This window comes from Phalacrocorax aristotelis, chromosome 9, assembly GCF_949628215.1.
Source record: "Phalacrocorax aristotelis chromosome 9, bGulAri2.1, whole genome shotgun sequence".
In the NCBI taxonomy this organism is placed as follows: domain Eukaryota; kingdom Metazoa; phylum Chordata; class Aves; order Suliformes; family Phalacrocoracidae; genus Phalacrocorax; species Phalacrocorax aristotelis.
Window position 1 is genome coordinate 35,049,784 of NC_134284.1, and position 21,680 is coordinate 35,071,463.

The 21,680-nt window shown below is 52.9% G+C and overlaps 2 protein-coding genes across 5 annotated transcripts in view; one reads left to right on the plus strand and one right to left on the minus strand.

The window, feature by feature from the left end:
• Positions 1–366: 366 nt before the first annotated feature.
• Positions 367–17,116, minus strand: GPR137C (G protein-coupled receptor 137C). Its single transcript, XM_075104349.1, has 7 exons — positions 16,668–17,116; positions 9,002–9,045; positions 8,024–8,252; positions 4,846–4,995; positions 4,159–4,281; positions 3,922–4,037; positions 367–3,124 (listed from the first exon to the last, which is right to left on the minus strand). The coding sequence occupies exons 1-7, from the start codon at positions 17,034–17,036 to the stop codon at positions 2,953–2,955; spliced, it is 1,203 nt and encodes a 400-aa protein (XP_074960450.1). The 5' UTR covers positions 17,037–17,116; the 3' UTR covers positions 367–2,952.
• A 355-nt stretch (positions 17,117–17,471) lies between these two features.
• TXNDC16 (thioredoxin domain containing 16) overlaps positions 17,472–21,680 on the plus strand; it is a 42,923-nt gene continuing 38,714 nt past the window's right edge. For 2 of the 4 annotated variants that reach the window (XM_075104323.1, XM_075104327.1), the window contains exons 1-2: positions 17,472–17,590; positions 17,845–18,160. The gene's annotated coding sequence lies outside the window, so the exon portion shown is untranslated. The remainder of the gene's footprint in view (positions 17,591–17,844; positions 18,161–21,680) is intronic. The other 2 variants (XM_075104324.1, XM_075104325.1) reach the window with 2 other exon arrangements.

The following is a 21,680-nucleotide window of genomic DNA, read 5'->3' on the forward strand; positions in this document are numbered from 1 at the left end:
GGACGAGGGGAAGCCCTGCACACCTCTAGGCCACAGCCAGCCCCAAAAAACCCCAGAGAGTAAAGCACACTGTGAGGGGCAGGAGGAAGGAAAAGTGGTCTGCCCTCCCCAGCCCCAGAAAACCACAACTGCAGCAGGGAAGCTGCGCAAGGGCCCCCTTGCAAAAACCACCTCTGGGTGTTCTGCACCCAACCACATGGACACCTGGTGAGGGACACACTGACATGAGCTACCCCAGCTACACCAACATGTCGCAGCAGAGCAGTCAGACGTTGGGGTCCTGCGCTGGCACAGGCAACGAGGGGGACAGCAGTCACACCAAGCTAGGTCCTACCGAGCGCAAAACACAGCCAGGCCTCCAGCAACTGCCCAGAGAAACTATATTTTTTTTTTATTTCAACAGAGTAGTGCTTGGTTACAGTTTAGTGAAGAACAAATAGGTACATTCATTGGCCACAGCTTCCTGTTGCAGCCAGCTGCTGCTGCCTGCAAAGCCAAAACACTGTTAAATCATACCAAAAAGAAAAAAATTTAATGAAAGGCAACTATGCATTAAAAAAGTCATTGTACTTCTCAGCTATAAATTACTTCAGTAAAACATGGGACCGGCTCCAGCAGGAGCAGTCAGAGTTTTGAAATCACCGGCCATCCGTACAAAGGAATAAAACCAAAACGCTTCCCCAGTCACTCACAAGTATGTTAGCAACGAGACTCACTGCCCTGACCTGCCCTCCTAATGCCAGGAAGATCGTAGTGTTGTTGTGTGCTTCAGTGCAATATGAACAATGAGCCTGTAGCCCTTTAATTTTTTTATTTTTTAATTTTTTTTTTTTTTGCACTACACTCCTTTCCCTCCAAAGAAAAACTTAAAGTGCTCCTAGTGCTTTGGAATTTAAGCAAGAACAGGGGCCACTAGTGTCACTTACTGTCTTTGGTGACTTATGGGAGAAGAAAGAAGGGCAACGCATCAAGTCCGGGCCCTTCATTAGCTTTGCCATAAGTCAAGCGGTGATTGAGATGGAGCAACCTGTTTCCGCACCTCAGCCGGGGCACGGAGACTGGTCCTGTACACCACGTAAGGTGGAGCAGCCAGGAGAGCCACGGCAGTTGGGGCAGAGCTCTCCTGTTCAAGTACTAGAGCGAGAGGGGTGTGCCAAGAGCCATCATCTCAGAGCCTTCTCCAAAAAGAAGCAGGCATTGCTCCTTTTTTGGGGCCAGCAAGAGCGGAGCAAGCGAGCAGGGAGAAGCCCACAGGCCAGCACAGACCACGCAGAGGGACAGGGTGTGCTCTGTTGCTCGGTGCAAGCCAGTTGGGAGCACATGGCAAGCGAGGAGAGGCCGGGGCTGCCTCAGGGTCCCTCTGGCACACAACGCCAGCCCATCCTGCACCCAGAGCCAGGCAGCACCGCACCACTCCATGTGTGGGCAAGTCCTTCACCCCAGCTGGGTCCTTCAGTGTCAGACTTGGCTCCAAGCAGCAGGAGCAGCTCTGGGCAGGCTAAAAGCAATTCCAGTTCAGGTTGTCACTGGAGGCCCCTCCCTGGACCAGTGCCTCCATCCAAGTCTGTGTCCAAAGCTGCTTTGCTCATCCACGCACAGGGCTCAGCAACAAGCCAGGAATAACATCAAGCCTCATCACAAAGAGCCCAATGGAGCCATAGGCCAGGTCAAACTTGGCTGTTTTGGTTAAAGAGACAGAGAAACCTCCTCCCAGGCTGACCGAGCACACTCAAACCCCCTGTACACCACTAAGCCCTGCTGACACAGCTACTGGGGCAGCAGGAAGACCCCAGGCCCAGGGTCCTGCCCCACAGCAGAGGAGAGAGCAAGGAGCCCAGGAACCAGATCTCTGCTACTTCCCTCCACAACAGTGGGCATTGCCCCCACAAGCAGACAGACACCTCCTGTGCCTCAGCGGGGACCCCACCAGTTCACATTCACTTCAGGTTAAAACTCTTGGTTATCTGGTAAATGCAATTTAATACTGAGGGGGAGAAGGGGAGCCCCACTGCAGGTGACGAGGAGGAGGGAGCAGGACTGCTCTCACCACCCACCCATTCAAGCAGCCCTGGTTTTACAGACGCTTTGGGCCGCACACGTTCCTGCACGCACGCTCTCGCTGAGCCAGCTCCAGCTCTCCCGCAAGGCGGCAGCCTATAAAGTCTTGCCTGCTCCCTTCCTCTGCCATAAGCTAGTGGGTTGGTTACAACGTAGTGATCTTAATGCCAGTAGGAGCACTTGATCTCGCCCTCACAGGCCTCTGCTAGGATATGCTTTGAGCTCAGCTTTGAGCCTGCAAGTCGTAGGTAGGACAGTTCAGCAATCAGGTGCAACAAGGACCGGCAGTCAGAGCAAGACCACACTCAGCCCAGAGGCATCAGCCCCGCTGGGTGTGAATATGGCACAGTACGCTTTGACATTCACCGCAGGAGGCCCTGCCCATAACGCGCTCGGCTGACGGAGCTTCACACTCCCAAGTGAGTCAGGATGCAGAGTACTTCACGGAACACGTCTTTGCAGGAAGACAGTGCCTCTCCCAGCTATGGATGTGCAATTAAAAGAGTAACTAGAACAGTCTCAGACCAAGCACAGTCTGAGCAAGATTCATTCCTTCCAAGTGTGCAGATAAAAGTGCAAATATGCATTTGATGTTTCTTTTCTAGTGAGGAAGCTCTGGTGCATTTAGCTGCCAACATCTTGAAGACCAGACCAAGAAAAAGCTTCCAGAGAGTTCAGCTTCACTTTGCTACATGGTACCTTAAAGTCACAGTTCTCTTGCTTACCGCCTGCAGCCATAGGCTCAGTCCCGCTTACAGCTGCAGCAGGTAGTGGAATGTTTGTGTCAATGAGTTAGATGCTTCAGGGAAGGAGGAAAGAGGGAAAAAAAACAAACCAGGTTACAGTCCTATACATGAATGCCACTTCTGGAAAGAAAGGGACCTCACCACCTCTTCAGTTCTGTGGTGCAGGGTATGAGCTGTGGTGATTATTCATCTCCGAGCTGCCTGCAGCAACCAGCAAGGGGGCACTGTCTGTAGCGGTTCCACCGAGATGGGGACCCACCGTGTAGCTGTCATTGCCAGCCAGGGACCCATAGCAGCTGGAGCACTGAGGGGTAGCCAAGCTGTGGGGAGAGACAGAAAAACCAAACAGACTCTTAGAGGTGAATAATTTGGCTGTGGCAAGTCTCTGCTGCTCGGAGGAACTTCTGCTCCCAGCAGTGACCAGGGTAGCCAAGCCTGCAGAAGCAGGCTATGACATGCAGGCACAGTATCTCCAAGGGACCCAGCTTTGAGGAAACAGGTACAAGAAGAGCACCAGGCCCCATGAAACTGGTCAAGAAGAGCTAGAAGCTCCAAACCCCTCACTACCCCCAGGCAGGCAGAGGCCAGGCCCCCTGAGCAGCAAGTGAAGGACAAGGCTGTCCAGTTTCCCCCCACTGTTTTGCTGGGGATGCCAGACCATTCTCCCCCACACCAGGTTTTCCTGCAGGGCTCTGTCCCAGTTGGCTCCCAGAGGCCACATCCCTGCCAGGGCTTCACCACCGCTCACTTCCCAGTGGAGGGGCCCCTCTGGAGGACGTTTAAGAGCCTTCTGTGCCCCCAGCTGAGGAAAGATATCAGCAAGATCAGCCCTCCTGGATGAGGCCTCCTGTCTGTAGCCGCTGTGCATTTCTACCCGTGAGCACCCAGTGCAACAGCCCCCTCTCCGAGCTGGTTGCTTCTAATAAAAATAGCTCCTTGTGAGCTGCCGAAGGGAACAAAACCCAGCTCAGTCAGAAGGCTCCTTGCCTCACCCACCTTGCCCAAGCTGCCTCTTACACCAAGATTTTTTCCTAAGAGCAGAAGCCAAGAGCTCTGTTGCTTCCACACAGCGCAGCAGAATGGCAGCTGTGCTTTCAACTTGCCCCGCAGTGCTTACCCTCCTTCTCTGGCCCCAAGCCGCGACAAGTCATCATCACTGTCATAGCGCCTCGGATTGTCAAAGAAGTAGGCTCTGGAGCTGTAACTGTGACTATTGACCATCCCTGCAGGAGTCTGTCAAAGAGAAGGGAGTTAGGCCAGACATGAGGTATTTCTGACAGTCTTCCTAAAGGCCTGCCACCCCCACCCCAGGTGCTTCAGAGTCCTCAAGCTACAGCAGCTCACTCAGGCCTACCAAGTTCTGACTCAGTCTCTGAGCCCGGAAGAACAGCACCACAAAAGTCGTTGGCACCAGCTCCCAGAGGAAGAGGACCACTCCAAACACCACGTATTCTTCACTGCTCACTTCCACGTGCACCTGTGGGCAGAGGTTAGAGGTCTCTGTATAATCCTAGCCACCGGCAGAGCTACACAGCTCCTGAAGCTGGACACAGCTTAGAACTAGGAATGCAGAGAAACCCTTATGAAGGCAGGAGTCCCTAAAGCAGAACAGTGACCCTCACCTGACTGCTGCTACTGGTTTTAGTGAGATAGTTCTCTTCAGTGTGCTACCAGGATGCTGTTCACTCCCTCCCCACACCAATGCCTTTCCCTTCCACACTGCCACACCTGATTAAGCATTGCTTTTCTGCACTAGTTGACTCATTCCTCCTCTCCCCCAAAAGAAGAGTTGGCAGACTGAAAATGAAGAGCACAACAGGGAATCCCTCCTGAATAAGTAGCCAGATAGAGGAAGATTCAGGTTTGCTCTGGTGGAGAGAACAAGCGGGCTTCTCGAGGCATGAAAGCCAGCTTGTCCGGGGATTCAGCGAAACAACTCCGCCCCCCCTAGCCCACTTTGCCCCTACACACACCCTCACAGAACAGTTGAGTTACTGCCTTTCACTTCACTAGCTCTGCACTGGGGGTCACAGACACTTACCTTGTCTGAAAGGTTGTCCCAGCCATAGTTAAAAGGACCAGGAACATTGTCTGGAGATATGGCCACAGCTACCAGGTTATAGCAAGCCCTTGAGGAGTACAGAAGAGCGACTACAGATCCCACAAGAATAGCCTGGCAGACAGATGTTCCCTAGAACAGGAACAAAAACAGTTTTAGCACAGACCTTCCTACAAAGCTGCAATTCCCCCCACCCCTTAAATGCCTGAGAAGTTGCACAGGCAAGAATGACCTAGAACATTTGCATGTTGTTGCTAAAATATTCAGAGCCAGTTAAGTGCTTCCGTGTGTGAAGGGTTCAGTGCGGTAGCAGAGCTATACAGCCAGTGTTGACAGGGAAGAGGGAAGACTTGAGGCACAGCAGCATCATTCTCAGGATCTTAGTTTCAAAATTGTGGTCCAGAGAGATGCAATCGCACCCACCGCCTTATTGTGGTAGTCTGCATAAGGGCAACCAACACCATTAAGAAAATCTTACTGCTTCTACATCCTCATCAGACGCTACAGCAGAGACATCCACCCGGCTCACCCACTCTGCAGCAGTTTGGCACCCCCGACATCAAACACAGGGTTTGCCTAGGAAAAAAGCCCAAATATCTGGGGTGGGCAACTCAGAACGGGCAGAAAGACCCAGCACCTGAACCCCAGTGCTGCTGTGGGGCAAACCAGGCTTTGCTGTGCACAGAGCAACATGCTAAAGGGTGGCTAGATGTTGCAGGACCGCTGCCTCCTGCCAGCTGTCCCATGCTGGTGAAGGACAGCTTTCTCCACAGCATTTCAGGCACAGTGCTGTCAGAGGGATAGCTGCATGACATTCCTGAAGGTCACGGTACCTACCTTTCCTGGATGGTTAGCCTTGGGAGAGGAAGCCACTTGAAGATCTACAAGTGTCTCCATTTCTTTGCTAAATGCACCCACGAAGCCTTTTAACAGCTTCTGGTAGCCACCAGTCACTGCACAGCAGACACCAGTAAGCAGGCAGACAAACATCCCAGCAGCTGACTTGCCACTGTATTTAGAGAGACATTCAGCTCAGGAAGAACGTCTCATTGACCTGCTCCATATCCAAGCTACGGGTATGCTAGCTCTGTTTTCCCAGCTTTACAGCACTCAGGACTGTCTTGGAAGAGTCAGCGTGAAAGTGCCGCTAACAGACAAGTACCTGTGTCACTGCTGAAGCACAAGAATGCCGCCTGTTCTAGCACTGTTAGCTGACCCCTTGGTATTCAGGGCAGAAAGGCTAGGGAAGCAAGTCTCCAGCTGACAAGGACCACAGTAGAGGATCTGGCAGCAGTTCAATAGCACAGTCTCTTCTCAAGCATCAAATGGCTCAAACCTTCCTACCTTCAGTGGAGGCAGCAGCCTCACTGGGCCCCTCCAGCCTTGCTCTACTATTTTGAGTCAGCAGGTTCACAGCTGGAGTTCAGGAGGCAGGACAGCCTCTTCAGGCATTTGGGTAACACTTCTGCTCATCTCCACCCTATTTTTGCAGCTTCTCCACACCACAAAGTCAGGAGATGCCTCCAAGGCAGGGAAGGGAGACAGCATTTGAATGCAAGAGACCTTTACCAGACAGTCAGGTGGAGCATTCAACCTGAGAGCAGGCTTCTCTAGAGCATGTTGTACAGGAGCACAGCCCCACAGGCAGCCTCAGGCATGTAACTAGAGGAAGTTACTGCATTCATAAACTACTGCTGGGTGAGCTTGATAAGTTAATTAGTGTCCAGAGCCAGTCAGAGCTGGATACGTGGCCCATGCAAGCAGGGGTGCAAGCAGGTTCTCAGCTTAGTCATGGCTCCTCTGCCTCACTTCAGATCACCTGGCTACGATCTGCAGCCCCTGTGGACAGCTGTCACAAGAGCCAGCTAGGCAGCCACTCCCAGCAGCCCATGGCCCACACACCCTGGATTCTGGGCAACCACCGATGCTCTCTGCTGCCTAAGAGAGTCAGACTTCTATGGAAAGCCTCAGCTTCAACTTTGACAGCACAGCTCCAGCCACCCTCTCTCAGAGGACAGTCCCCCAGGCAGTCATGCAGCCGGCCTGCTAAGGAGCAAGGAGATGCCTCCAGCCAATGCAAGGCAGCCATCTGGATCCAGACTGTCTTTGTAGCAGCGTCTGCTGCAAGGTGGCTTGTCACCCTCTTCCTGAGGGGGGACAGAGCCATCCAACAGCCTCCAGGAGCTCTACACTCCAGGCAGCCTCTTGCCTGAGCCAGGCATGGCAGTGCTTTAAGCCCATATTGATTCATCTGACTGAAGGCCCATCAGAAATAGTCTCTGCAAGAGACCTGAAACACAGCAATTCAGAGCATATGGGGTGAGGAGCTACACTACTGGGAAAAGGCAGTCACTCAAAAGTACTAGGGCCAGGCAGCTGGCTTCCCTAAGCCTGACTAAGCTCAGGTGCTCAAGTTTTATCCCCACAGATGCTTCCAGGCTCATCAAGAGCCTGCTGTCCACCCCCCTCGGCAGGCCAGGTCCCTACCCTGCAATCACTGCCTTTGACAGGAGTGATAGGGCTTCCCAGAGGAAGAGGCGGCAGCTCAAGCACACGCTTAGCAGCAGCCTACTGCGACTGGCTTATCCACTTTCCTCCCTGCTTGAGAAGTGTTGTATATTTCAGACCCTCACCTGTCCTTCTGCTTTGGGGCAGGACCTAAAGCAACTTCTCTTCCCCTTTTAAGACACTCATCACTGCCTCCAGCTCAAGCAAGGAGGCAGCTAAAGCTGGACTGCTGGGGGGATCCCCTTTGCAGAGAATAATTATGCATCTGCCAGAGATAACAATATGCTGCAGACTTTACTGTCCTTAGTGGCAATACACTGCAGAAACAGCATCTGCTACTCTTAGAGAACCCTCTCTTCCAGTCAAACCCTAAATTATACTTCTAAACTGGAAAAGCATTAGCAGCTCATGAGTCTCCTGTCATGCCAGCAAAGCTGCAGACAATGTATTCCCCTAAAACACGAAGGGCATTTCATTCCCACAGCAGGAGCATGCACTTTCTGGAGGGAGGAGTCCAAGAGCTGCCACAGCCACATTAGAAGGAGTATTTGAGCAGGAGTAGCTTGGCCACCAGGCCAGCATTGCTCCAAGTAAGCACACACAGACCTAGCTGATGATAGTGCAGTTCCAGCATAGTTGTTAAGGCATTTACCTTAGACTCGAGGTAGACATTCGCTGAAGACATCTTTCCCAGTTTGCACATGCAGCAAGCCAGCGAGATGGCACAGAGGATGAAGAGGCTGTCGTTGACTAGGGCACGAGCAAGGACGGTCCACCTCAGCTGGTTCTCCGGGACCTCACCGTGGATTAACATTGCACAAGTTAAGTTCACAACTAAGAAGAGGAGGCTGGTAAATATGGAGCCCAGGTACAACAGGACCCTGGAGAGACGGAGGGGAGAAAAAAAATGGAGTTCAAGTCAGACAAATCTAGGGTCTTTCTTCACTGCCCTGCTGTCTCATCAGGCAAGAGGACCTCCTGGCACGCCCAGTGCTTTGCTTGCTATGAAGATCAGACATCCCAGCAAGTTTCGGTGGTTGTATTGACAGCCCAAGCCTGCAGAGTATTTGTCTGAGCTGCTCTTGTAATCCATGAGCAGTGTAAGTAGTCATGAGCTGCAAGACATCTTCTGACAGTCAGGTTCTTATCTTGCAGATTTTAAGTATTGCTCTAGCTCTGCATTAACTTCAGTCAATAAGCTGTGACTCATCACAACCACTGCAACTTCTTTACTGAAAGCCACTGGAGCTTGCATCTTCCATTGTGGGTTCCCCTGGAAATGGCTAGGAAACACCTGGGCTGCACAAATACAGGTCCAACCTATTGCTCAACCTTACCCTGCAGACCTCTTTGGGGTGGGACAGCTCAGAATGACCTCAGGAGTCCATCTGGTTTGCTAGCAGCACCGGTATGGGACGCTGATGACATGTAGTGAGGCATGCAGCACACGCTTTAGCTTCCTTGGTACCCTTGAAGCTCCAAGGTACAACACTGATCCTTTGTCAGAGCAGAGCCAGGTATAGCGTTAGCTCTGTTCAGCCTTTGGGGTCTGAAGCTCCCATTCCTAGCACTGCAGCGTGAGTTCACCTTAAGCCAGCTTTGGAGGTAACGTTCAAAAGATATCACTTACTTGTATTTGTTGAATTCAGCTGCACATTTCACTTTGAATATGACCTAGGGGAAAGAGTTGTACAGCATTACTTAACATGACCTACAGTTCTCCTTTAAGCTTAGTAAAGATATATACAACAGGAGAGCCAGCATCCACTCAGGCATCTTGAAGGACTCTAGATTATCTGTTAGCACCAAGTCTTGCACTGGAGCTACTTGTATTCTTTTTCCTGCAAAAGCCAAGCCCAAACATAGGTGTTCAATAGGCACAAAACCATTTAGGTTGGAAAAGACCTTTAAGATCATTGAGTCCAACCATAAACCTAACACTGCCAAGTCCACCACTAAACCATGTACCTATAAAATTATTTAATAACCCATATGCAACAAGGACTTTAATAACAACCACACCTAAGGACTTCAAGAAAAGCAGGGAGTTTAGCACTCAGTAATCACTAAGATAATTCAAAAATACATTTCCTTTGCCCAGTGTTCTGTGCTGCATATTTTAGGGCCTCAATCATGCTTGATTTCTGTTAGAGAAGGCTGCTCCCTCTGCCGTGCTTTAGCAAGACAAGTAGCTGATCTGAAGTAGCCCTCTGGTATTGGATTATGGACCTGCAGGCTGTAACAAGCATTTGGAGCTCGCAGCTCCTCCACCCTGAAGATGTTTGCAGGCCAAATACACCTGAAAAGTAACTCTGAGATGGTAGGAAGTCCTCCAGAGGTGGAAGGCCCAGCCTACCAAGTTGCATGGCACACTTGACAAGTATATGAGATGAGTCAGTCACAGACTATTTCACTCCTCAGAGAAACATGCACTCTGTCCAGGAGTGGATCTGGGTTCTGTGAATCTTCTCACCACACAAGGAACTGGGAGACTCAAGCTGAAAGTTGCCTAAGAAGGACCAGTGCTTCAAAGCAGAGGCTCACAGGCCTCTCCTGAGACCGCAGGGGACTGGAGCCATGCCTGCACCCCCAGCCATTTGGGTTGGAAAGGCTGGAGGACAACCATCAGCTCACACTCAGGCAGCCCTACAGCACTCTCCCCAAGATGGCAGACAAGCCTCCATGTTCCTTGGGGCTGGAGGATGGCTCCTGCTGAAGCATACAGGGGCAGGACTTTTAGCCTAAGGAAGTACAGACAGTTTAGGAAGGTGCAGACACACTCCCAAGCCACAGCTAAGTTAGGAGCACAGAGGTCCTGCTGCAACCTCTTGCAGGTGACCAGCGCTCACACATGGTCAGGACAAGCAGCAGGAAAGCAGCATGCTGACAGAGCTCTGTGGAGCTCACTTGTCACACACTGATTCAGCCCAGCCATGGCAGGAACTGGGTTTTGTCCTGTAAGAAACAGATCCTGGTACAGACGCCACCAGGAAGGACCCCAGAGCTGAAGGTCACATTCAGTCTCAGACAAAGCTCGCGTCCTGACTAGACTTTGAAAGAACTTGGGAAGAGGTTGAGAGCCAGCCAGCCAGCACCAGCAGACATGTCCTCATGGTCAGCATAAAACCACTGTGGGGTCACTGCACCAGTGCAGAGGCTTAGTTTCACTGCTTCTGCAAGGAGTCCTACCCATCAGCTTCCAGACTGTGGCTGCAGTAAAGGATCACTCATCTCTTACAAGGCACCCTTAGTCAGCTTTTTTCTGATGGGATTTCTTGGCTCCTGCCTTCCAGTCAGCACTGAGGTAGCAATGGCACTCTGAAGCTTCAGAAGTCAGGCTCCTGCCAACAGGAGTTGCAGAGACATTTCAGGATTTGAGGGTCATCTGATCCATTGTAGTAGTTTCAAGCATTTGAAATATCTCCTACAGGGCATTGGTCAGCTTCAGCAACCTGTTCTGAGAGCCTGTTTCACTGTCTGGCTCCTCTCCCCCAGTCTGAGGGAAGACTAACTCAAGCAGCACTTTGTGGGGAACAAGACAATCCCTCAGCAGAGGGAGGTACCCAGCCCCCATGGCAGAGGGGCACACAGCTACAAGCCATCCCTGAAGCCCTCTACTCTGCTGTCCCGGCCTGTTCCAGCCCAGAGCAGTACAGAAGTGTGGCAAAATCCACACTGAGCCCCAAAGCCATCCAACAGGCCTTGGAAGGACCATGCAGTGACTTCAAAACAGAAGAATCCCTGAATCCTGCTCTGTCCTTAGTTTGCCTGTAGGCTGTATTCAAGCACTTTGGGAGCACTGGAAGACATCAAGGACATCCAGAAGGGAAACCTCTTGGTTCAGCACCCCTTCACGCAGCACAGGAATCCATCCGAGGTTTGTATTTCATCCTGACTCCCAGAAGAGCAGTCTGTAATCGCAGTCTCCGAAGAGCAGAGCTAACGAGTCCCTGACTTCTATTCCAGCAGATCACCCTGGGTGAGAACAGCCCCTCAGCTGAGCAGGGACATGCCAGTGGCTAACAGAATGGAGATGCTGGCTTCCACTGCTACAGTAGCCCAATGCAAGACAGTCTCCCACAACTCTCCCCCACAGTCCCAAGCCTGGAGACACAAAGTTGTCTCAGGATTAAGAGCAGAACAGCAACCTGAGACTCACACTTGGACTGCTGCCACTAAAGAGTGGTCAGAGACCATAGCACCAGCCTTACGCTTTTATTAGCCCCCAGGTATTTAGCCCCTTAACTTCAGGAAAAGAACAGGCACCGCTTAGTTTACAGTGGTTTGAGTTATGAAGACATGATAACTCATCTGAAGGTTGCTTTTTCCTCACAGAGGCTGGGTCAGTAGGTGACACTAGTAGCGTTCACAATGCACCTTTGGATTCTCATCCTTGAGATAATCTTGCAAGCCTTTCAGTGCTGGACTAGCTCTGCTGCTTTCAAAGCTCAAGGACAGCTGATGGAGAGGGTTCTGCTGTGAAGCAGCCAGTGCAGAGCACTCAGGGTAGTCCTATTCCTCATAAAAATAGGAAATCCAGACGCCTGCCCTCAAACAGGTGCATTATGCTATGTTGCTAGTAGCAAGCCTTGCAAACTGAACCATTCCTTCAGTTCCCAGCTGAGAGGCCAGCCCCAGAAGTCATGCAGTTGCCTGCTGAAAACAAGGAACGGACATCTCTGCTAGCCCAGAGCAGCAGGACTGAGACTGTTTACTCCTAAGCAAGCCTTTTATAACAGTTAGGCAATACCCAGTTGTCTTTCTGGAGCCACAAGCCCTTTGAGCACTTCACATCAGCCACAGACTTGGGAGAAAGGGGTGGCCAAGAAGAGCTACAGACCTCAAAGTCCCCTGTGATGCTGGAGGCTTTTGTTTGTGTTGAGTGGATATATTTCACAAAAATGAATACCTTGCTCACATCACTGAGCCCAGAAAGTAAACTTGCTACAGGTTCACAGAACAGGTCTCAGAACATTGTTTAAGAAACACACTCATCCTTAGAAGGTGTACTGGAGGTGTCACAGCTGCTAAGAAGATGAAAAGTGACAGATGCTTATCCCTCAGATGGCTCTAAGGACCACTTCCAGCACCTGTACAAGCCAGGACCTTAGCTCTAATGTTGAGCTTCAGACAGCACTTCACCTTGGTTTTAGTACAGCCAGTTGCAACAGATCTGAGAGATCCAGGAAAGCCAGAAACTTGTCCAATAGAATCAAAGTGTCTTTTGCTCCCTAAAGAAATCATGAGTTTGGGCTCTCCAGCTCCAAGACAACCATGTCCTGCCTCAACATGAACACCGCCCTCACTCAGTGGCACGAGCATCCACAGACAGATTAGATTCCTTCTCCCACCACAGTAATTCAGCAGCAAGCGTCAGAGCAGAGCACAGACTATTTTGGGACCACACCCCATAGCAAGTGTTCAAGCCCCCACCCGCCCCTCAGGAAAAGCTGGAACTATCTGTGAGGAGGATCTCTCACCATCCCCACTAATACTGATATCATCCTAGGCCGTCGTGAGCTCAGGGTGCCACTTGCATGTACCCTCATTTCCTGGAACAGCTGGTCGCTGGCACGGCCACCTGTTCGTTTGGGAACCATGGGGCCCATGGGAATCATCAACTGCAGGACAGAGGAAGTTCTGAGTTTAAGTGACCCCTTACCAGCCATCCCACTGAGGCAGAGGGCATGTGCTAGGTGTCTGCTAGGCAAGGAAGGTGGAAGAGGGCACGAATGGATGGAGGCTTTTCTGGTTTTCCATCTGAGGAGGCAGGAAGATACAGGAGAACAAGGACAAACAGCTCCCAGGCTGGATGCTCTTTCCATGCATGTCTGCTCCAGCACAATTAGAGCAGCAAGGGATGAAAGAGGCTGATGTCATCCCATCGATGGAGCACTTAAAGCAACCCAGACAGGTTGAGGGTTACGGCCACGCCAGTCTGGCGGAGCAGCCTGTCAGAGCTCACCACTTCAGCAGAAGGCCTTACTCATTGTTGCACACAGTTGCTGACTCCCAAGTGAGGCAAGGATGCCAAGCACTCAAAGAGGTCTTTGAAAGGGTCAAGATGGAGGTTGTTGTGGCTACGTTTCCATGTACTGTGCTCCTGACAGCGACCTGGGGAAAAGCAGGAACTGGCAGACTCTTGGGGAAGGTGGCATTACTCAAGCAGATGTCTAGCTGGCAGCAAAGGAGCTATCCCAAGAGGGAGAGAAGCACCCTAGGTTGGATATCTGAGCCACTGTTCTGCCTGTTTGAGGCAAGACTAGAAGTGGATCTGAGGAATTCTGACCTGATGTACTCTGAACTCCAGATTTCCTAGAAAGGAACTCATTCTGTTACAAGCTGAAGCAGAGAGGAAGAGATGCTCCCAAGGAAAAGGCATTACACCATTTGATGTTCCAGGTGGAAATAAGACAGTGACAAAAAAAACCTGTCACCACCACATAAGCATCCCACACACATTTTGTCAGGCCTCCATGTCCCCTCAGGGATCTCAGGGCCAAGAGGGGATAGGAAAAGCCGAGCCTCTCCCCATAGAAAGGAGGAATGCAAGGCAGTCTCATGAGTTTGAATTTCAGACCCAGAACAGTCTGGAGTGCAAAATAATGTAGTTTTCCATGGTTATTTGTTGTTTCCTGGAGCTCTTCCCCCACCCAGCACCATTTCATCCTCAGCTTGTACACAGCCCGAGGAACTCCATAAATCAAGCAAGATCAGCTCAAATAACATAGCACAGGACACATTTTCTTCCACTGCTTACACAGATGCCATCTCTCCAGCATCTTCACAAAGGAGGCACTGTGTACAAAGCCAGTTAGCCAGACCTTCAGCACAGACACAGCCTATGCTTTCATCTGAGGACCTCTCAGCCCAGGATGCTGCCTCCAGAGCAGCAGAGCCCCAACATCCTTCTACAGGTCACTACCAACTGGTCCTTAAGAACTGGGAACGGATGGGCCCTCCACAGCAGGTCCTGCTTGAAGTCACACCAGTGAACATGCCAGACATCTCTAGATCTAGAGCTACTTCAGCTGAACTGCTGTGGTTCCCCCATAGCTTCTCTCCTTCCTCCAGGTATAGATAATTTTGTTTAATTACACCCTAAGCCCCCTTAACACAACTCCTCCTGCGCTTTAGGAGAAGCACTGAGCAGATCCAAGCCAGGCACACCTCATCTACCAGCACATGGCACCCTTCTGTCAAGGAAGAATGGGCTAGTTTTATCAGCCTGTTCTCCAAGCAGGGGAGGCCAAATATCACTACTTGGCATTACTTTTGTTCTTAAGTGGAAGCCAGAAAAACACCAAAGGCTTTCAGTCCGCCTAAGCTGCACTCTTTGTCCAAACCTCTGGGCTTTCAGCACTTAACCACCACTGTGAGATCACCCACAAACATCAAAGTGCTGGACACCCATTCTGCTTGCAACAGCCAAGCGTCAGACCCTCTCTGTAACTAAGCCCACAGACCCATTTTAATAAGTCATTTTAGCCTTTCCCAATCTAGATTCTGAGCTCTTATTCCCTCAGACAGGATTTCCCTTGGCTCTAGGTTTTCAAACAGAAAGAAATGGGGTATATTCAAGCAGGGTCTACTGAAAAACAGATATTGTGGGAGGAAGGGAAGCCTGGGAACCGATTTGAATTGACTTTGCCATTCTTTAAAGGAGCCTTCTAACAAGCCTGCAAAAAGGCAAATCTGCTGTCAAGTCAAGTGACTTGGAGGAAAACAGAAATCCAGCCACTTTGTAGGACCAGAACATGGGATCCCTTCCTCAGCTTGCCTTCCAAGGAACACAAACACCTACTAGTTGGAGCAACCAGTAGGTCAGGCTCCCTGTAACAGACAAGATGGATTATGCATGTTATGCACCATTTGGTATTTTGCTGCCACTCAATCAGCAGTGTATCTAACACGGACAGCTTTTGCAACGGGCATTTTATCCCAGCTTCCAGGTGTTTATGTCAGAGGGGGAAGAACCAAACAGCTCAACAACCCAATTGCTCCAAGTCTCACATCATCATGTGAGCACTGATGTCCTCGGGAAAATGAAATCATAACTCCCATCAGTGACACATCGGAGCGATGGAGCGATTTCGCTGTGTGTTAGCGATTCCTTTGTGAGGCTGGTGAACAGCTGAGAGCTGCAGAGCAAAGAATCTGAACAACAACAACAAAGCTGGAAGGAAAGTACTGCCTATTTATGAAACAAGTCACCAAACTGGAAGGCAGGCAAGCAAAGGGCTGCTCACAAGAAACTGGAGCAGAAACAAAATATTCAGAGGAGGGAGGGGAGAGCCAAGGCTTTAAAAAGATAAAGACAAGTGAAAGGACTAGAGAAAGAAGGATAAAAATCACAAGATGAGTGATGGGAAACCCAGAAAAGGAGGAATACAGCTCAGCAACAATAACAAGCAGCTCTGCACTGTCCCGGTAGCAATCATTGTGCTAGGAAGGGGCCCACCTCTCCAGCCCCTGGCTGTTGTCTGAGGAGACAGGGGGATCTCAGGGCTTTTGTCTGACAACAAGCCGCAGAACAACAAGCCCAGTTCACAGCAGAGCGGAGAGATGGAGAGAAGGAGGGAGCGCAGCAACAATAGCAGAAGAGGCTCTAGCTGGTGACGTAATGGTTGGCATCACTCCAGGCCAGAGCAGCCCCTGCTGCTGCCACTTTCTAGTCCCCTCTAGAGAAGGGGAATCAATTAAAAAACAAAAAGATGCAAAACAGTACCCCCCCAAGAGAGCCCCCGTGGCACCGCCACCCCTCATAGGGCTGCAAAAGGGGGAAAGCCCCACCGGGGAGCAGGGCACATCTCTACGCCCCCCCCAACCCCAGATTCAGGGCATGAGCCTGCCTGTGTCCCCCCACCCCGTGCCACCCTACAGAGCCTGCATCCGAGGCACACCCCTGCACCCCACCACCCTGAAGCTTCGGTGATTCGCACTTTTTGTTCACCCCCATCCCACCCCCAAACCTGGATTCAGTGCATACTCTCTATGCTTCCCCCCCAGCCTGGATTCAGGGCACACCCCTGCATCTCCCCCACCCACCCCGAAGCCTCCACACTGAGGGCAGACCTCTCAGCACCCTCTCCCACCGAGCCAGGTCAGAGCACAGCTCCCCCCCACCCCCAGCAAAAACCCCCTCCATCCCACCCCAAAGCCTGGCTTAAGGGCACAGCTCCCCACACACAAAAACCCCCTCCATGCCACCCCAAAGCCTGGCGTCAGGGCACACCTCTCCAAACCCCCAAGTTTGGGGGGGTTAGCTGAAGGGGAGGGGGGGGGGGGAAACTTACCTCAGCGAAATAGAGGTTGAGGAGGCAGAGGCTGGAGAAGAGCAGGCAGCCGGGCAGGCAGTAGAGGAGCCAGTGGGCGAAGGGCTGCTGGAGGCGGAGGGCCTGCAGGGAGTTCTGCAGGTAGAAGGAGAAGAGGGTGGTCCTGAGGGCTGCCCAGAGGAGGCAGAGGAAGAGGCAGAGCGTGTGGTAGCTCAGCCGCCGCTCCCGGTAGTAGAGGAGCAGCCAGAGCTGCAGGTAGGCGAAGAGGAAGAGGGCGGCGTAAAGCGCCGTGTGGAGCACGGTCAGCCCCAGCTCCACCGCGTAGGGCACGGCGGCCCCCTCAGCCAGGGCCGCCCCCTCAGCGAGGGCCGCCGCCGCCGTCGTGCTCATGGGGCAGCGGGAAGGCAACGGCCCGCCAAGGGTCGCGGCGCCCGCCCCTGCCCTCCCCTCAGCCCCGGCCGGACACCCCCATGCAACAAAGGGGAGCCCGCTCGCTCGCCCGCCCGCCCTCCTGGCTGCGCGGCGCGCCCGCCCGCCGCCAAACAACTCTCCGCCGGGGACAATCAGCTGAGCCCGATTATTTGAGGCGCTCGCTCCTGACAGCGCGCGCTCCCCATTGGCTCCCCGCCGCACCGCCCCCACCGCGCCCATCCTCTTCGCCGACTGGTCGCAACCGACTGTCACTCACAGACGCCCCCGTCGGTCTCTTCTTTGCTTCTTGGGTTGCCGCCGCCGCCCGCCTCCTCGTTCTCACTCCCCGCCTACCTCCGGCGGCGGGAGGCGGCACCGCCCCCCACCCTTCCCTCTCTCCCTCCCTCGCTACCCCGCCCACTCTGGGGCGGAGCGCGCGCGGCGCCGCTGGGTCTCGCGCCGCGGGGCGCGCGCGGGCGTGGGTGCTCCTTGCAGCGGGGTGCGCTTTGCAGCGGGGTGCTCCTTTCAGCGGCGTGAGCCTTGCAGCTCCAGGGCCGGCCCTGGGGAGCCCCGAGCAACTGGGGGTTGGGGGCAGCTCTAGGGGTCCCCGCAGCAAGAGGGGCAGGGAGCATCTGCCCTGGGTCGGCTACCTCTGGGGGCTCGTCAGGGGTTCCTGTAGGAAGCAGGGGGCTTTCCTAAAGGGGTCACTGGAGCTGTGCAGGGGATCTGGGCACCCCCAGCAGCCTGCGTGGGTGTGAGGGGGGTGTTGTCTTTTCTGTATGGGCAGCGATCCCTGTGGCTGTAGGGAAAGCTCAGGGATCATAGCAGTCCCGTGAACAGCTGAGAGACCCCGGCTACCGAGACGTCTCAGCTCGGGTCTCAGAGATCCCACCGCTGGAAGGGCCGGACTGGCACAGACCTGCCAGCTTCATTTTTGGCATCCCATTGCCAGTGTGTAGGACGAGGCCGCCTCGCAGATTCTCCAGCTGCACAGCCAGGCCGCCGACCTCAGGGGGCTGCTGGGGCCAAGGGGAGACCTCGATGCGTGATGCTCTGCTAGCAGCCGTGGTGGAGGGACAAGGACTTCAGCTCAGGACACCCAGGTAGGTGACATCCATAAGCCATCTTGGAGGCAGCTCGGCAATGTCCATCGTCACAGCGCCAGCTGCTTTCCAGGGATTTTGGGGGGGCTGATCCCCAGGGACAGATTAAATGGGGGCAGCGGTGCGGCAGCAGTGGGGGATGCTGAGGGCTGTCTGCTGCGCACGGGCATCAAAGCGCTCCTCTCCCAGCATGGGCAGAGGGAAGGGCTGCAGCGTGTCCCTCCTGCAGCCTTGGCTAGCAAGCGAGGCCCAGCAGGGCTACTGGGTGCTGGGAAGTGGGTCCTGGAAGTGAAAATGAAAGTGAAACTGTCCGGGAAGTGGCAGGAGATGAGGCAGCATGGGAGCATCACTGCAAAAAAAAACAGTGAGGCAAAGCACGCTGGGCAGCAGGCTGGGATGCACTTTGATGTCGATGTGTTTCCCACCTCTGCTGCTGATCCTTGGGAAGGATCCCTGCGCTGCAAGATGCTGCTCCCGCCGCTCACCGCAGCCGCCCCTGTAGGCACCCTTGTCCCCTTGACTGCAGGCCCGTATCTTGCATTTGCACTGAAAATCAGGCCTCTCTGGTGCAGGGGGCCAGAGGCTGGGGGAGAGGCGGCGGTGCAGAGTGGAGCTCCGTTATCATCTGACATGATGTGCCAGATGTGCCTCCGGTCTCGTGAGCTGCCCTGGCATGGATTTGCGCCATGGGCTGATTACGCAGCAATCTGCAACGTCCTTAAAACGCTGCTGGATGAAAAGTGTGCCTGTCTGTGCACAAAAGGCCTGGCAGCGCTCTGGCTTGAAACAGCCTTTGTGGATAAATGCAGGATAAATACCGCTGCAGCGAGGCTCTGGTTTCTGCCTGGAAGCAGTGCACGAGTCTGCTGTGCGTCCCAGCGTTGCTGGGAGGCTTGTCGGGGTGTCCAGCACGGGTGGAAACATTCCCACAGCTGTAGGGACACGGCTGTGGCAGCACACGATGCGGGGGCACAGCTGCCAGAGCCTCGCAGTTGCAGGTTGCAACCCCTGCCTCCTCCGCAGGCTGCTGGAGAGAAGGGACAGGTGGGAAGGGCCAGCAGGTATTTTGGACGGATGATTGCAGGCCCATCCCAAAGTGATGGGGAGCAATCTCAACGCTGTCCCAGCTCCAAATGCTGAGGAACAGCAGCTTCTTGACCTTATTCAAGCCAGTCGGGTCAAAGAACTTAGCTTTGGAAAATTTGGAAGGAGCTGGGTTGAGCTCCTTTCCAGCAAAACTGGGCAGTGATAATTAACCTGACCTGTCTGCTGCTTAGGAGAAGGCTGGCGCTGGCTGCTTTCTCAAAGGTGAGCAGGAAAGGGGAGCATGTAGTGAAAAATGTGCAAAAAAATTTGCAGTATTTGGTAAGGAAGTGAGGTTATTGCTGGGCAGCCACAGGATTCCATAAAACTAACAGATAACCCCACCCGGCAGAAAAAAAGACTTAAATATTGTTTGACTTCAGCGATATTTCAGCAGTTGTCAGCAGTATATGTTCACAGTTATCAGGCAAGTGACTTGGAGTTGCGTGGTCTTCTGATGATTTAAAAACCCACAGGACAAACCTACCCCCCCCAGGCAGCGAAGTGGCTGCAGGGTGACAGTTTCACATAGTGAGTTGTCACCAGAGAGTCAGCGCCATCCAGATACGCTTCAGTGGGATCCCAGGGGTGGTTTCTTTGGCCCCCAAGAGCCAATTTATCATGTCTTCAGGAGAAAAGAGATTTTCAGACAATGCAGCTGTTGGGACAGCTTCCGTCTTGGGGCAAGCTGGCTGCAAGCAAGTTGGATGTGTTTGGGAAGGGTTTGCTGGTCGGGCAGTGACGTGTGGCTGAAGGGATTCTCATGGATCCGCAGAGCAGAGGGCTGGAACGGAGAGCTTTTCAGGGAGTTTTTCTGGATCCCCTAAAGGAAACCTGTGTGCATGGTCCAAAGTGCAAGAAGAGCTGTCAGCGTTATGCTCTCCCGTGCATTTTTCAGCAGCAGCAGCAGCAGGCGGCTGATTTGGGCTGGGGCAGAGTGCTTCAGCCTGCTTAGCTTGCTGTAGCTAAGGAGTTGAGTTGGCTCCGCATGGATGTTGCGTGTCCCCTCTGCCAGCAAATCTGGGAGGGCAGCACACTGGTTAACTGCTGCAGGAAGGGCATGAAAGGCAGGCGAGTGCGGCTGCCAAAAACAGTACCAGCTGGGTGCGGGGTGAATGACCTGCTGCAGCAAAAGGCCTGATCTGTGCTGATCGCCACAGGAGAGGCTGAAGTGGCTCCTTTTAGGAGCATCCTAAATGCTCCTGATTTAAGAACATCTGCCTTAGGAGTTAAAACTTGTTAACTGAAGGTTCTGCAGGCTGGAGGATACCGATATCACAGAATCCCAGAATCCCAGAATCCCAGGTTGGAAGGGACCTCAGGGACCATCTAGTCCAACCTTTCTAGGAAAAGCACAGTCTAGACAAGATGGCCCAGCACCCTGTCCAGACGACTCTTGAAGGTGTCCAACGTGGCCGAGTCAACCCCTTCCCTGGGGAGATTATTCCAATGGTGACTGTCCTCACTGTGAAAAATTTCCCTCTGGTGTCCAATCGGAATCTCCCCAAGAGCAACTTGTGTCCATCCCCCTTGTCCTCTCCATGGGACTCCTTGTAAAAAGGGAGTCTCCACCTTCTTGGTAGCTGCCCCTTAAGTCCTGGTACATGGTGATGAGATCCCCTCTGAGCCTCCTTTTCTCAAGGCTGAACAAACCCAGCTCTCCCAGCCTACCCTCGTATGGCAGCTTCCCAGTCCTTGGATCATCTTGGTGGCCCTTCTCTGGACCCCTTCCAGCCTGTCCACATCCTTTTTGTACAGCGGGGACCAGAACCGCACACAGCACTCCAGGTGTGGCCTGACAAGCGCTGAGTGGAGCGGGATGATGAGTTCTTTATCTCTGCTGGCGATGCCCTTTTTGATGCAACCCAGCACCCTGTTGGCCTTCTTGGCCGCAGCAGCCACTGTTCGCTTATGTTGAGCTTCCTGCCCACCAGCACCCCCAGGTCCCTTTCCACAGAGCTGCTCTCCAGCCGGGTGCATCCCAGTCTGTGCTGCACTCCTGGATTATGTTTTCCCAGGTGCATGACCTTACACTTGTTCTTGTTGAATATAATGAGATAAAACAAAGGGGAAGCAGCAGTGTAACATATTTGGACCACATAAAGCGTAGGTTTTTTGTAAGAAGGTAGCTGAACACCAGGAGGAAAATACCCTGCTGAGTGATGTGGGAGATTTTACATCACTGGCATTTAAGTCCAGGCTGGTGGTGTTTCTCCAGGGTTCAGGGAGGTCCATGGATGATGGAACTGGTACACGGCTGGCTGTGCAGCCCAGGACAGTGGTTCTCCCTTGCCTTGTTTATCTTAAAAGCCACCTCACATCACCCTCTGTTGAATGAAATATGCTGCAGCTTCCTCAGTCATAAATATTGGCAGCCAGGGCCTTTGTGAGCAAGGTGTCAGGGAAAGCAGATGGGAACACAGAGGTGATGCTGGGA